General features: G+C 45.6%; 1 protein-coding gene across 1 annotated transcript; it reads right to left on the bottom strand.

Moving 5' to 3' along the window:
* Positions 1-3252: 3252 nt before the first annotated feature.
* On the bottom strand, positions 3253-12395 carry CSUI_000074 (sap domain-containing protein). Its single transcript, XM_068060308.1, has 6 exons — positions 11505-12395; positions 10325-10649; positions 9487-9537; positions 8756-8883; positions 7918-7983; positions 3253-7287 (listed from the first exon to the last, which is right to left on the bottom strand). Exons 1-6 carry the CDS (start codon positions 11619-11621, stop codon positions 7141-7143), a joined length of 834 nt encoding a protein of 277 aa, XP_067927718.1. The 5' UTR covers positions 11622-12395; the 3' UTR covers positions 3253-7140.
* Between the last annotated feature and the right edge of the window lie 528 nt (positions 12396-12923).

Genomic DNA, 12923 nt, shown 5'->3' with positions numbered 1-12923 from the left:
TTCGAACTCATCTTACACGTCAAATTGCCGTCACGCAAAAAGAAAAAACTTGGAACGAACTCCGTGGAATGAACACCCTCTCCTCTCTACCTCCTCGTCTGACTACTTCCCAAAGAGAGAGGAAAGAAAAGCTTTCCCTTCACCGTTGTTCCGACCGCATCTATTTATGTCCAATCCCCGCCAGCGAAACCCTTTCGCTGTTCAAGGAATCTCACAGCTTTTTTGAAGTTGAGATGAAAAGCTACTCGATCCTCATCTTCTCTACTGAAGATTCTCTTCTTCCGCCCTCTCTCCTTCCCCTCCTCGCCTTAACTATACACGTGTGATAACTAGCTACCTTCTTGCACTTCTTTATCAACATGAGACGTAGAGACATCAGCCCCCTGATGACCGAGAAAAGAGAAGAAATAAAGGCCTTCTAAGAAATGTTGGATTCAAACCTCCTCTTCCGGCTGCTTACGTCTCAACGAAATACAAGGAGGTTTGCGCTGCGTGTCACCTATCGATCATTTTACATTCCTCGTGGTCATTTCCTTCTCTTCAGTCTTCTACCTGTAGTTCAATCTATCTGATGGTATTCTTTTCTCTTCCTTTCAGCCCTTTTTCAAACAGCGGGGAAAGAGCGAAAGGAAACAAAAGGGCAGAATCACTCTCACCTAAAGAAGTCCTTCTTTCTTTCTTTCCCGATAAGGAGAAAGCTCTCCAAGTGATACACACATACCGTAACACCTCGAGTATATTGTCCTGTGAGGACTACCTCCTCTTCTTCTTCATCTACTTTCTTTTCTCTTTCAGTTGAAAAGTGACAGTAACAATATGAATGTAATCAGTCGATTTGCTCCTCATAGAACATCACCATTCCTATTAGTCGACTCTCTCAACTCACCCAAACCTTCTTTTCCAACAGAGATAGTAACAGTCAAGCCTTCAATTGAGTCTACATATGTATGGATCTACACATGTATGTGCCCTCTCTTCCATCCCCCGTAACCCATCCTCCCTCGTCGTTGTTCCTTTCTTCCATTGAAAGAAGAAAGAGAAAAGAGAAGTTTCAATCACGCAAGACGTCTTGTCTTCGTTGTCTTGCCGTTCTTCGCTCGAAAGCATCTAATCCTTCACCAGTCCCTTCTCTTCTCTCTTCGTATTACTTATGGACGCCACCGCACATTCTCGCCGCCTCCACTTTCACGCCTCCATGGTATCCTCTACCAGCAACTGCCTCCTTCCCTGCTGTCTACTAAGAAAATACTATGTAGATAGAGGTATGCATGCATCCCCCTAATGTGCTTGCGGAGCTATCTACTTACCTATAACTGTAGAAATAGATACAGATAGGTAAAGAAGCTTGACTACAAGGGGAGGTGTGAGCGCGGCATCTCGTTATAGACGAAGAGAACAAAGTGATTGAGAGGCAACTACGATGTTGTGAACTCGAAAAGGAAGACGACACTCTCCTCTCCACGTGGATTGTCCAAGTGTCTGCCTAACATATGTTTTGAGATATAGAGTGAAGGGCTATGTGCCGACCGGAGAGAAAACTCCCGTCTTCTTCTGTCTCTTCTCTTTCCTTGCCACCTTCTCTACGGTATAGCCATATGAGAGCGTTATCATAACAGCAAAATAAACCCCCGTCCGTTCTATTACTGTTACTCATGAAATAAAGTTATCTAGTAAGAGGTATACCAGCAAGCATGCACTGAAGTGTCGAGCCAGAATACGTATGTTACGGTGACTGTCTACGTGACCGGCCTGCAATGCGACGATAGACTGTCTTTCTGTAATTTTTCTCTTGAAGGTAGACACGTAGGACGTACTACAGGGCCAGCTACGATAGTGACAGCGATGACCAGGATGTGGCTAGGTGTCACTAGCGCTACACCCTTCTCTAAGGGAAAAAGAGCTATACTCGACCGATCTAACAACATGGAGCGAATAGAGAATACACTACCACTACCTCAGGAGAACTGGGACTCTCTCTCTGTCCATAAGCAACTACACCTCTTACCATATGTAAACACAAGTATAGGGAGTCTACATGCAGTAGTCATCTAGGTAGAAACTCGGAATGTCGTTGCCTAGAAGAATCACACCTTCTACATTCCTAAGCGATACGCACACTCTCAGTCCCCCTTCCGCTAGCCATCGATGTCGCATGCACAGAGAGAGAGCTTTTTTTTTCTTCTTCTTGAGCCGCTGTTGGCCTGTGCTAGCTGTACACCATCCTCCCAACTTACCTGCTTGGTTGAATGAAGGTCGTTCAGACGCTTGGTAAAGGGAATTGAAGAAAGAAAGATAGACAAATATATAGAGAGACAAAAAGAAAGAAAAAGAAGAACTGGGAAGTGTATCTCTCCCTTCTTGGCTTCTTTTCTGAGATGTGCGATGCGATGGAACTCATAAGCAAGCACTCCGAGGGAAGCTTTTCGACGGCGTAGCAGAGAAAGAAAAACTTCTATCCAGCAGAAGAACCGTTAGAAACGTCGATCCCTCGAAACTTCTTCCTTTTCTCCGTTCTTTTCTCCATTTCCTTCTTTACAGCTGCCCCTGTTCCAAGGTACTACCAAACCACGGGATAACGCTTCTGCAATTCTCCACCGTCGCGACTGCTTCCTGTTCCTTGTCCTCACAGCTTGTCTTCAATCATCGTTCTTCCTTTTTTTCTTTCTTTTTCTGTCTTCTTATCTCTTTCTTTCTTCTTTTGCATTCTTAGCTCTTTCTTTCTTTCTTGTCCTTTGTTTTCTACTTTCATCGAGAAAACACCTCCCTCTTTCTTTTCGTGGGACCGTCCGCCGCTCCCTCTGTGTCCTCAAGACTTTGTCGGCTTTCCCCCCTCTCTTCAAACATCTGAACGAACACTTCCATCATGTCTCCATACCTGTCTGCCTGATCGTTTCTTCCTTCTTCTTCTTATCAGCAAGGCAGCATCATCTTTTCTCACCTTGCCCCCTTCCTCCCGTTCATCTTCTTCAGTTTATCCGGCTTCCTATCTAGCCAGTGTGCAACTGAGCTTCCTTGGGTAGTACTTCATCAAGCTCTCATCTATCACCATTCTTTACTTCTTCCTCTATGTCCTCATACCACACACAGACCGTGTATCCTCTCCACCTTCGTCTTTTTCCCTTCTCTCTTCCCCTTCTTTTTCCCGGCTCAGATTGAAGGGCGAAGAAGACGAGTAAACACACGCAACAGATAGAAAGAGAGAGAAGGAGTAGACCATAAACGAACCATCTTGGTGGTCTTGGACGATTCTTGTGTGTTCATTCCAAAGCAAACCGACCCATCAGTCATTTCTACGAAGAAAAAGTAACAACATATCACAGGAGGTGATAGACTTTATCAAACGTCGTGCTCTCTTCAGCTCTGAATCCCTTCCTCTCCTTCTTCCTGTCTCTCACTTCGTTCCTTCGTCTTTCTTAGCTTCATTCCCCCGGTTCATTACGCGAAAAAGATCTATCAGCAGAGGACGTCTCTCTTAAGAAAGAGAGAGAGACAACAGCAGCTGAGCTGAAAAAGAAGAACTGTTTTCTACAAACATATATATATATATATGAATATACCTGCCTCTAGTACTTAATGCAGAGACACATCAGCGAAAGCGACAAAAAGATAGAAAAAGAAAGAAGAGAAGCAAGCCCCCTCCCCTCTATCCATCCATCCACGCACGGTTCCTATGAGGCCCCAAGGAAAGAGAAGACGACGACAAATGCTCCTCCTCATCAACGCATGGAGAGAGAACAGAAACGTCTAGAAGGCGAAAAAAAGAAAACGGAGGTGACAACGAAGAAGACGCATCCGAGGAACGGAAGAAAGGGTAGCTGGCAACCTCCCAAAAGAAAACGAGAGTAAACGCATCGAAGGTCGTAGTCCAGAAGAAAAGAGATGACGGGAGAAAAGAGAAGGCAAACACCCATGAAGAGAGACGGGAGAGATAGGGGAATAGCTCAAGACCTTAAAGCTCACGGACAAAGATAGGACAGACACCCTATCCGATCAAATCGACACATGAGGAGTATCGGTGTCAAGATAAGAAGTCAAAAAGAAAAACGTGAAGAAAGAAAGACAGTTCCAACAAGGAAAGAAAGAAGAAAGATCCGGAAGATAAAACAGCACCACTCGCTATAATAGGGAAAAGTGAAGAAGAAGAGAAGAAGAAAGAAGCTATAAAAAGACAGCTTGTTCGTTCTTCTTCATCTTCATCATTCGCTGTCTTGTAAGGAGCCGTCTCGTCGTTGTCCCCTCCCTTCCCCTCTCTTTCCTTCGGTCGCTCCCTCGTGCAATCTAACCTCAGAGACAACATACCGATAACTCCGATGATGAATGATATGCATGCAAGCAAATAGACAGAGGATGAAGGACAGTCGAGAAGAAGTGACAGATATCAAAAAGAGACAAGAAGAGGAGGACGAAACGCGCAAGGGAGGCCTGACTAGCTGCTGATGGGTAGAATCTTTCTCGATAGACATCTTAGAAAAACATGCTACCCTCTCTCTATGCTTTGAAAAGAAGATAGAAAAACGCATCTATCGAACATACATAGGAAAGACATGCGTGCCTGTGGTAGTGAGAGAATATCATGCGAACCAAATATAAGACGATCCCATCTAACATACCACCACATAAAATTCCTCATCAAAAGGAGGCAGAAAGTGAAAGACCATAATACAAGATAAAAATCTCCCTACAGTCATACCACAGATCACCTCACGAAGAAAAAGATGGAAGAGAAAAGCAAGAGAGAGAAAAAACCTTCTAGATTTGGAGACACGTTAGATAGTACACGATGACACGTGAGGAAAAAACTCTTATCTAACTCTCCTTGCCAACTTATGTATGCATGCATGCATTATTCATCAATCCCTCCGAACATCAAATTCCTCCCATCCTCCCCGGCGTCATTTCTGAACTTCCTCTTTGCATCCCCCCCAGCCGAAATCCGAGTATCGACACTGAAAAGGCATGCATCTATATCTATACAAATATAGATATATGCCTTCTCAGTGTCGATCTATCTGTATCTACATAGATATAGATAGATAGATAGATGAATAGATAGATAGATAGATAGATACTTCCAAGCAGGGAAATCAACACACAGACGCATCTATACAAGAGGAGAAAAAAGAAAAGAAAAACCCACCTCATTCGCTACCGATGAAAAGTGAGATGTGCTGCTAATCATTTATAGAAAGAGCGACAGAAATATATATATATATATCCATACATACATATCTTTAGATATGTAGAGAGAGATATAGATAGGCAGCTATACTGATACACGGGACAGAAGTAGGAAGAGAATCAATCTGAAGCACCCACATAGAGCCGTAACTCACACAGAAATAGAGGGAGGAGAAAAGAGAGAAAGGGAGAAAGAAGTGAGTGAAGCGAACATGGTCCCCCCCCTCCTCATCCTCATCGACATGGTACAGAAATCAAAAGACGACTCCTACTACTGCTACTACTACCGCAAGGCTAAAGGAGGAGAAAAAAAGAAAGAGTGTTGACTGGATGGCTCTGTCTTCATACAACTGGTTCAAGAGAAATGAACGAAGGAAGAAAGAAAGAGAAAAGGAATGAAGAGAAAGAAAGACAGCATGCACGTACAAGACTCTCAGGGTGCGAGAAGAAAGAACAACCTGGAGGAACTCCAATTCTCTACATAGAAAGAAAGAGAAAAAGAACGAAGTGTGAAAGTGAAAAGAAAGAAAGGAAAAAGTCAAAGATCGTTCTTTCGATGACCAAAGTACTCAAGCAAAGAAAGAGACAAATTTGCGACAACGCGGTAAAATACAACGGTGCTGTTCCGCTTGAGACAGGCAGGTAAGAAAGGAGACACCTTCAAGCATCTTGAACCGTGTGCTACTTCTCTCTCGCTTTCTCTCTTTCTCGTCTCTATCAGAACGTCAAGAAAAACAAAGGCGACTTCTTGTTCCCCTGCGATTTTTCATTATGCCCCACCCCTTATCATACACGACGTCTGTTTCCCCCTCCCTCTTACACATGAAAACATACTCAGGAAGAACAGCTAAAGTAGACATAGAGAGAGTAACGTATTTATGTAGTAAAGACATATACCTATATATGCTTAGACATGTGTGAAAGTATACATAGGTCTGCATACATGTATAGGTAATCGATGAATCTTCACAACTTTACGTAGGTGCCTTGAAGGCTTTAGGAGTGGTGCGTTTGTGCCTTAGCACTGTTCTCGGTGTCTCTTCTTCTCTCCACCCCCCCTAGACGACTCCCGCTTCGTATTTCCCTGCCAATCCTCACTCCCTTCTTTGCAACTTCTTCTTCTTCCTTTGCTATCTGTTCGCTGATAAAACATGTCATCCGTTGTTGACAAGAATCACCTGGAAAAGACGCTAACCTCTTCAGCTCGAACAGAAGATCACCTTCCTCCCTTCACGGCTGTATCATCTCCTCCTTAACCTCTCCATCATACTCATGCCCTAATGACCATTGATATGCGAGAAGGGAAGGAGACTTCTTGCGAAGCAAGAAGAGACAAAGAAGAAGTAGAGAAATCATCAAGAAAGAAAGGGAAAAAAGGATATCTTTGTTTCTTTCTCTCTCTCTCTCCCTTGTATTCCTTCCTTCTTCTTCTTCCTTCCCCATCCTCGCCAGACTCCTCTTGAACCAACACACCAATCCGACCTTTGATTCTTGTCTTTCGTTTTTCTAATTCTCTCCTTCTTCTTTTTTCGTCTTCGTCTTTCTAAATCCCCAGTCAGCTCTCTACTCCACCCCCCACTCCACTCTTTCCCTGGAATAAGGCGAAGAAAGGAAAAAGACAGTCAAAGCTCCCCCTAAGCAGAGCCAAGAACATATATGCGCGATGACTACAAGAACAACCCCCCGAAGCGACCCTCCTCTCTCCCTGAGCCTTTCATCGCTCAATCATCATCTTCTTCTTCTTCAAACGCCTCCTTCCTTTGTTGACTGACTGTGTCCTCTCCACCCATCAAGAAATACGTGAGATTGACTTCACTCTCTCGCTCTCTCCTGTCTTCTCTTTCTCCCTCAAGTTGATTCTTGGCCACCCGTCATCCCGCATTATCATCTCTCCTGTATCCCCCCCTATTTATTAAGTCAGCCATGAAACAACAGCAACCCCACTCCTCCTCTCGTGTCTCTTCAAGCACCAGACACCTTCACCCGAGGCGTGATTGGTGTAGGGATGCTGTCTCTAGGATTTGTCGCGAATCTCTGAAGACGCTTCTGAAGTTTCTCTTCTTCGGAAGTCATTCCGAACCTTTCAGCGCGTTTTCGTTTCTTTTCGTCCTTTGGAGAGTTCACAAGGCAAGAGAGAGAGAGACAAAGGATACGAATGAATGATAAAGACCACTCTTACTCATCCACCACATCATCATACATACACCACAAGAATCTCAGTATCAAGCTTCTCTCCCTCTCCTATATCATCTATCAACTGTCCATATATCCCATGAAAAAGAGACACCGGGTGGAAAGAAGAGAAAAAAAACAGCCCGGTACAGACACTCATGAATATAGAGGGAGAGACACAGTGTAAAGAAGTTCCAATTCTACACAAGAACGTCAGGGTGACATGAAGTACTCCTCACGATGAATGGAAAATCCTAGAAATTTGCTTGAAATCTTTACGCGACAGCTCCTGGAGCTACGCCGTTCATCGCAGACTGCTTCTATACTAGATCTTTGAACACACACATACGGCTCGTTAGCCCAGCTGAAGAAACGCAGCGTCGTCAATCAAGAAATGCTTATCTCCAGAGACAGGAAAAAAGAGAAACAGCAGACAGTCTCCTCATTCTCTTGACCGGCGCATAAAGATATATGTATACGAATGTACATGGTGACAGGTAATCTACAGCAAGTAACGATAGAAGAAACCCAGGATCTTCACAGCTACAAATGAGGAGACAGCCATACCTCACTAACAAGTCCAAAGCGTTCTGCGCGTTTCTTCCTCTTCTCCGCCTCGGCCTCGTCTGATGCCTGTGGTGGTAAAAGAAAAGCAAGGGACACCTCTGAGATAAAGATGTACATCTCCTTCCGCTGTATGTATGTATATGCATGTGTACAGCAGAGGAAGGAGAGCGCAAAGCATATGCACAGCCAGGCGTGGGGGGCGAGGAGCATGCAAGTAGAAGAGCAGGGTAATTTCGTCAGTAGGGAAACCAACCGGCTATTACGTGAAGAAAAACAGGAATCATGCTAACTCAAACTCTACATGAGAAGCAATGCTAGGACGTCAAAGGTAACTAAACGCCAGGGGAGATAAAAAACACGTCCACACCATCCCATGAACGATCACCCAATCCACAGATGAAAGGATACATAAAAAGTATATCATATACCTACACGCCTATCGACAGAACTTGCTATGCAGCGGAGTGTCGTTCTCCATGTGATAGACTCCGGGAGCAATAATACACACGATGGCAGCTCAAGCAAAGAACGAAAGACAACAAAGAAGGAAACAGATTGGGAAGTAAAGAAAAAGGCAATCGTGCATGTACATGTGACGCGAGGCGAGGAAAGAATGCTCTGCGCAAGGACTTTCTTTCACTCCTATTGTTCACACTCTCCATACATACTGCATAAAAAAGAGATACGGACACGTTTCTAATCTCTATATACAGTTCGTTCCTAGGAGCGTAACATGTCTAAATCTACCAGGTCATTCTTCGATAAGGTGGGTATCCTCTCATGCCTTTCTCGCTTGCCTTAGAAAATACATAAGAGAGTCTCCTTCCTCGTCGCTTACTTGAAACTGTCCCTCGCCTAGACCGAAACGCATAGCGCGAAGCTTCTTCTTTTCCTCTTCTAGCTCAGGGACTGAAAGGCCAAATCTCTTGGCTCTCTCAAGCTTCTTGTCTGCGTCCGTCTTCATTCCTATGGAAACAAGAGAAAGATAGCCAGACATATATAAAGATATGGATACATATATATACATGTGTATACAGAGAAGCAAACACAGCACGTAACGGTGTGCTTCCTTCAGAGCTTCAAATCTGCCTCAAATTTACCGAAAAAGCAAAGGCGTCTGTCCCATTCGCGGTAGTTACAAAGGAGATGAAAAATAGATACATGGCCCTGTTTCTCCAGAGAGATGTTGAATACGACTTGCCATACAAGTCACCTCCACGGACAGAATGTCTAGGAAGCTCTAGAGACTGACGACGAAGACAGTGTAGTAAGGAGTGCTCCTTAGCCGTAGAAACCAAACCGAGTTCCCTTCTCTCCTCTGACTTGACTCACTGACTCCACGTCTACACATATGATAGGCAGAACTCCAACAATGTACATCCTCATCTCTAGAATAAGTAGGGTCCATGGATTCTGGCAGATAACAGAACAACACAGAGCTCTGCAGAACTCCGCTGATCGGAAGGAGTGTACAGCATGTAAGGAACAACGAACGTAGGGCTACATACGGTACTTTTCATTCAGGTTTCCTTTCTGCGTGAGAGACTGTCATCTTTCTGTCCTGCTTACCGAATTTAGCCTTGCGTAGAGCGCGACGTTCCTCCTCAGACATCGACTTCGCTGTAGAAAAGCAACCCGAGAGAGAGAAGTCGAGGAAGGAAAAGGTGGAATGTACAAGTCCATCCTCTAAAAGATTCTTCCACACATCACCTCAAGAGTTTCTGCGCCAAGATACGAACAACGAATGTCACCGACAGAACGGATACAACAGAACAGTCTGTACATACAGGGCTGCACGGGGTGGTGATGTAACACGCTCATACTATCTTCCCTCTCATCGCAGGGAACCTGCCTCTTACACGTGAACCATTCTCAAGTGTACACAAACAAAGCGTCAGCTAGCTGTACGGTAGTCACAACGACATGCTGTCTGTCACCCAGAAGAGATGTGCTGAAGGGGTAGTAGAACGGACGTCGTAAACTCTGTTATAATGTACATACAGTGCAATAGTACCACTCGTGGAAGAGCCCGAGGGAAGCCTTAGCAAAGACCTAAAACAGCCTCGCGAGGGCTGTAGAGACGATACAGGAAAGGAACCAAAGATTACGAGAAAGAGAGCTTTTTCACCTGACTTCCTCTCTAGACAAGTGCACAAGACATGTGTGTCTAGAGAACATCGCAAACGTACCCACACAGTAAGTTCTTCCTGTTTTTTCCAAGGCCCTCATAAGCATCACCGCAGCTCCAAACGCACGTGTCGAAGCTCTACGGCCTACATGAATCTATATGCATTTGAAGAGTCACGTGTACATACAGTGCAGATATATATATATATATATATACGTACTGTATGCAGACGTGTTGTCCGCATCGGTGCAAGCAAGCACCGCCTCCTGCAAGCCTTACTATCAATCTTGGAAACTGCAGCATCTCCGGTAGGAGCAAAAGTATCCACAGCCTTTTTCTGAACCAAAACATGCGTAGAAGGATCGACGACTGCATCGGTGGTGAGAGGCGCGTCCACACCACCGAGAGAGACAGTCGAGCAAACTCCAGTCTCCGCAGTTTGGACACCTAGGGAAGAAGACTTCATACCCCCGAGGAGAGCATGTTGATCTTCAATCCCTGTAACATCATCTGATACACCAAGGCCTTTCGATACCTCAGATGTGAGGAAAGCTGTGCTCGCCGCTTCTTCATCTGCCCGAAGGAGCCGTTCTATTAGGTCCGTCTGCACAAAGTCGAGAAGAGTAGATATGCAAAAGAGGCACTGGAAAGAAGCAGGAATGTATTCGGTGAACTGAGCGTATGAAAGTTTAGGGAAGTATCTCGCTGTCGTCTACGCAGTGAAAAAAGAAAGAAGACGGCGTCACGGAGAATCACTTAGGAAGTGGAAGATGCACAAGGAAGGCGGGAGAAGACGGGTAATGTACTGCCCTCTAAAGAGTCGGGGCATCACTAAAGACGGCCAAGTCAGGTCTTTTGCTCTGGAAGGTTCAAGAAAGGAAATAGTATCCTCTCACCTCGGACCCACACTACTCCGACGCGTCCACCGTGCACCTCCGAACCGCATACAAAGGATGTATACTGCATATGTATTGTGTAACTTGGCGCGAACAGGCGGTGAACATCATCCTGCTTGACACGGTTGTCACCCGGCGCTGCAGAACGAAGCGACGGGAGAAGCCCCACCTAAAGACAGCGAATACTTGCAGCCCATGTATAAGGCCCTCTATCTCTAGATCAACCTCTTTCACGCCTGACTATGTTTTACCTGATGAGTCTGCATGGATAACCTCTGTTACACGAATATAGGGGAGAGCACGTACGAGTCGACAACATGGATGGATGGACAGAGACATTTGACGCATAAATAAAGAGAACAACTGCTTGCGCACACCGCATGGTTGGGGACACAGACAGAAATATCACCGGAGGCGTACGCTTACATCAGCACACGCCAGCATGGTTAGCAGACGAGAACGAAAGTGATTGCCTCCTGAATAAGAGAATGGCTCCTCAGAAACCAGATGGATGAAGGCACAACGCAAAAGTGAAAGCCCATACCACAGGAGGCACTCCTTACTTTCTTTCCGTTGATCGGAAGTCCCCGCTGCGTGAGAAGGTCCTTCAGTTCTGTCACTTTCAGGTTGTGGTACTGCTGCCCCGACAGCACGTCACTCTGGGCCGGCGCTTGTGGCATTTTGGTCACTCAGAAACAACAGCGGCCAAGGATTGGAAGTGGTACGGAACGCTGTGGAGAAAAGAAGACTAGTGCAAACGATGCGACTCCTTACAGAAGAAATTCACGACCACAGACTTTTAATAGGCGAAGTACCGACGACAACAGCAGCCGCGCACAACGAAAAAAAGTATGACACGCCGACGAAAGAGACGACACGAACTGTAACACAAAGAAAATATGGGGACTCCAAAGCATGCATTGCAAGTAAACTCCAGGCAAGCCGATTGGCGCCCGAGGAAGAAACAATTCTCAATGGGTAAGCAGAGACAGTCGAACCAGCGCAAGAGAAAATGTTGAAAAGGGGTAAACTGCCACCAGATACCCGGGCACGTAGAGAATAGTGCAAACGCCTACACTTTACACAACGTTACACGGTGTTTCTCACGATCCTAGAAGAGATGCAAATTCAAACGCGGGTTACCGAACAGCAGAACGTCAAAAAGTTGAACTGCTAGAGAAAAGAAGCTTGTGTTTTCAGAAACGTGAAAGAGATGCGAATCTGAAAACTCCTACTTGAACGTACATTAGCGTCAAAACGGCACGGCTAAACGCGTTGACGCTTTCGTTTCCCCGGAAGTCGTAAAGAAGAACGCTGTGTTCTCGCCATCTCTTGTTCCCTCATCGGGGGCGTCGCGGAGATCGGTGTAAGAGGGCGCGTACTAGATGTAAAAAATGGGTCCCGTCGATGACAGGAACTCAGGATGCACCCAGTAAGTTGCTTTCCTGTCTTGCCAGTTGCCGGTGTAGATTATTACTATTGTCATGTGTTACAGCAGTCACGTGGTTCACAAATTTTTCCTGTAACCAAGTATGAAGTCGAGTGATAGGCGGTGGCGGTGGTAGCCCTATTTGGAGACGCGTGCATCATCTGCCTTGGCAGTCGTGCATTACTACTGGCCCTGACGCCGTACTCAACCTCGCCGTAATCAACGAGATTTCTGGAACCGCAAAGCAAACAGCGAATCTTCTTTTTGTTTCGGCCAACAGGACTCACGAGAGCCCGACCGTTGGAGCCTTGACTGTTTTCACACCGGACATTCGGTGCTCAGGAAGTAGTTTGCTGTTCCCGCAGAGTGCGCTTTCGTGTCGTGCCCTCCCTCACCCTTTCTGTAAGCAAGTTTGGGAGGGTACAGGAGCACATCATATACACCGGACTGCCGGTTTACGCAGAATAGGAGGGCTGCAGCCAAGTACGCGATCTCGGCAAGCAACTAAGCACACCAATACTTGATGCTGTCAGAGTTGATCAGAAGAACGCCG

Source organism: Cystoisospora suis (genome assembly GCF_002600585.1).
Source record: "Cystoisospora suis strain Wien I chromosome Unknown contig_30, whole genome shotgun sequence".
Taxonomy (NCBI): Eukaryota; Apicomplexa; class Conoidasida; order Eucoccidiorida; family Sarcocystidae; genus Cystoisospora; species Cystoisospora suis.
Note: the sequence above shows the minus strand (reverse complement) of the source record. Positions and strands in the feature narration are given on the sequence as shown.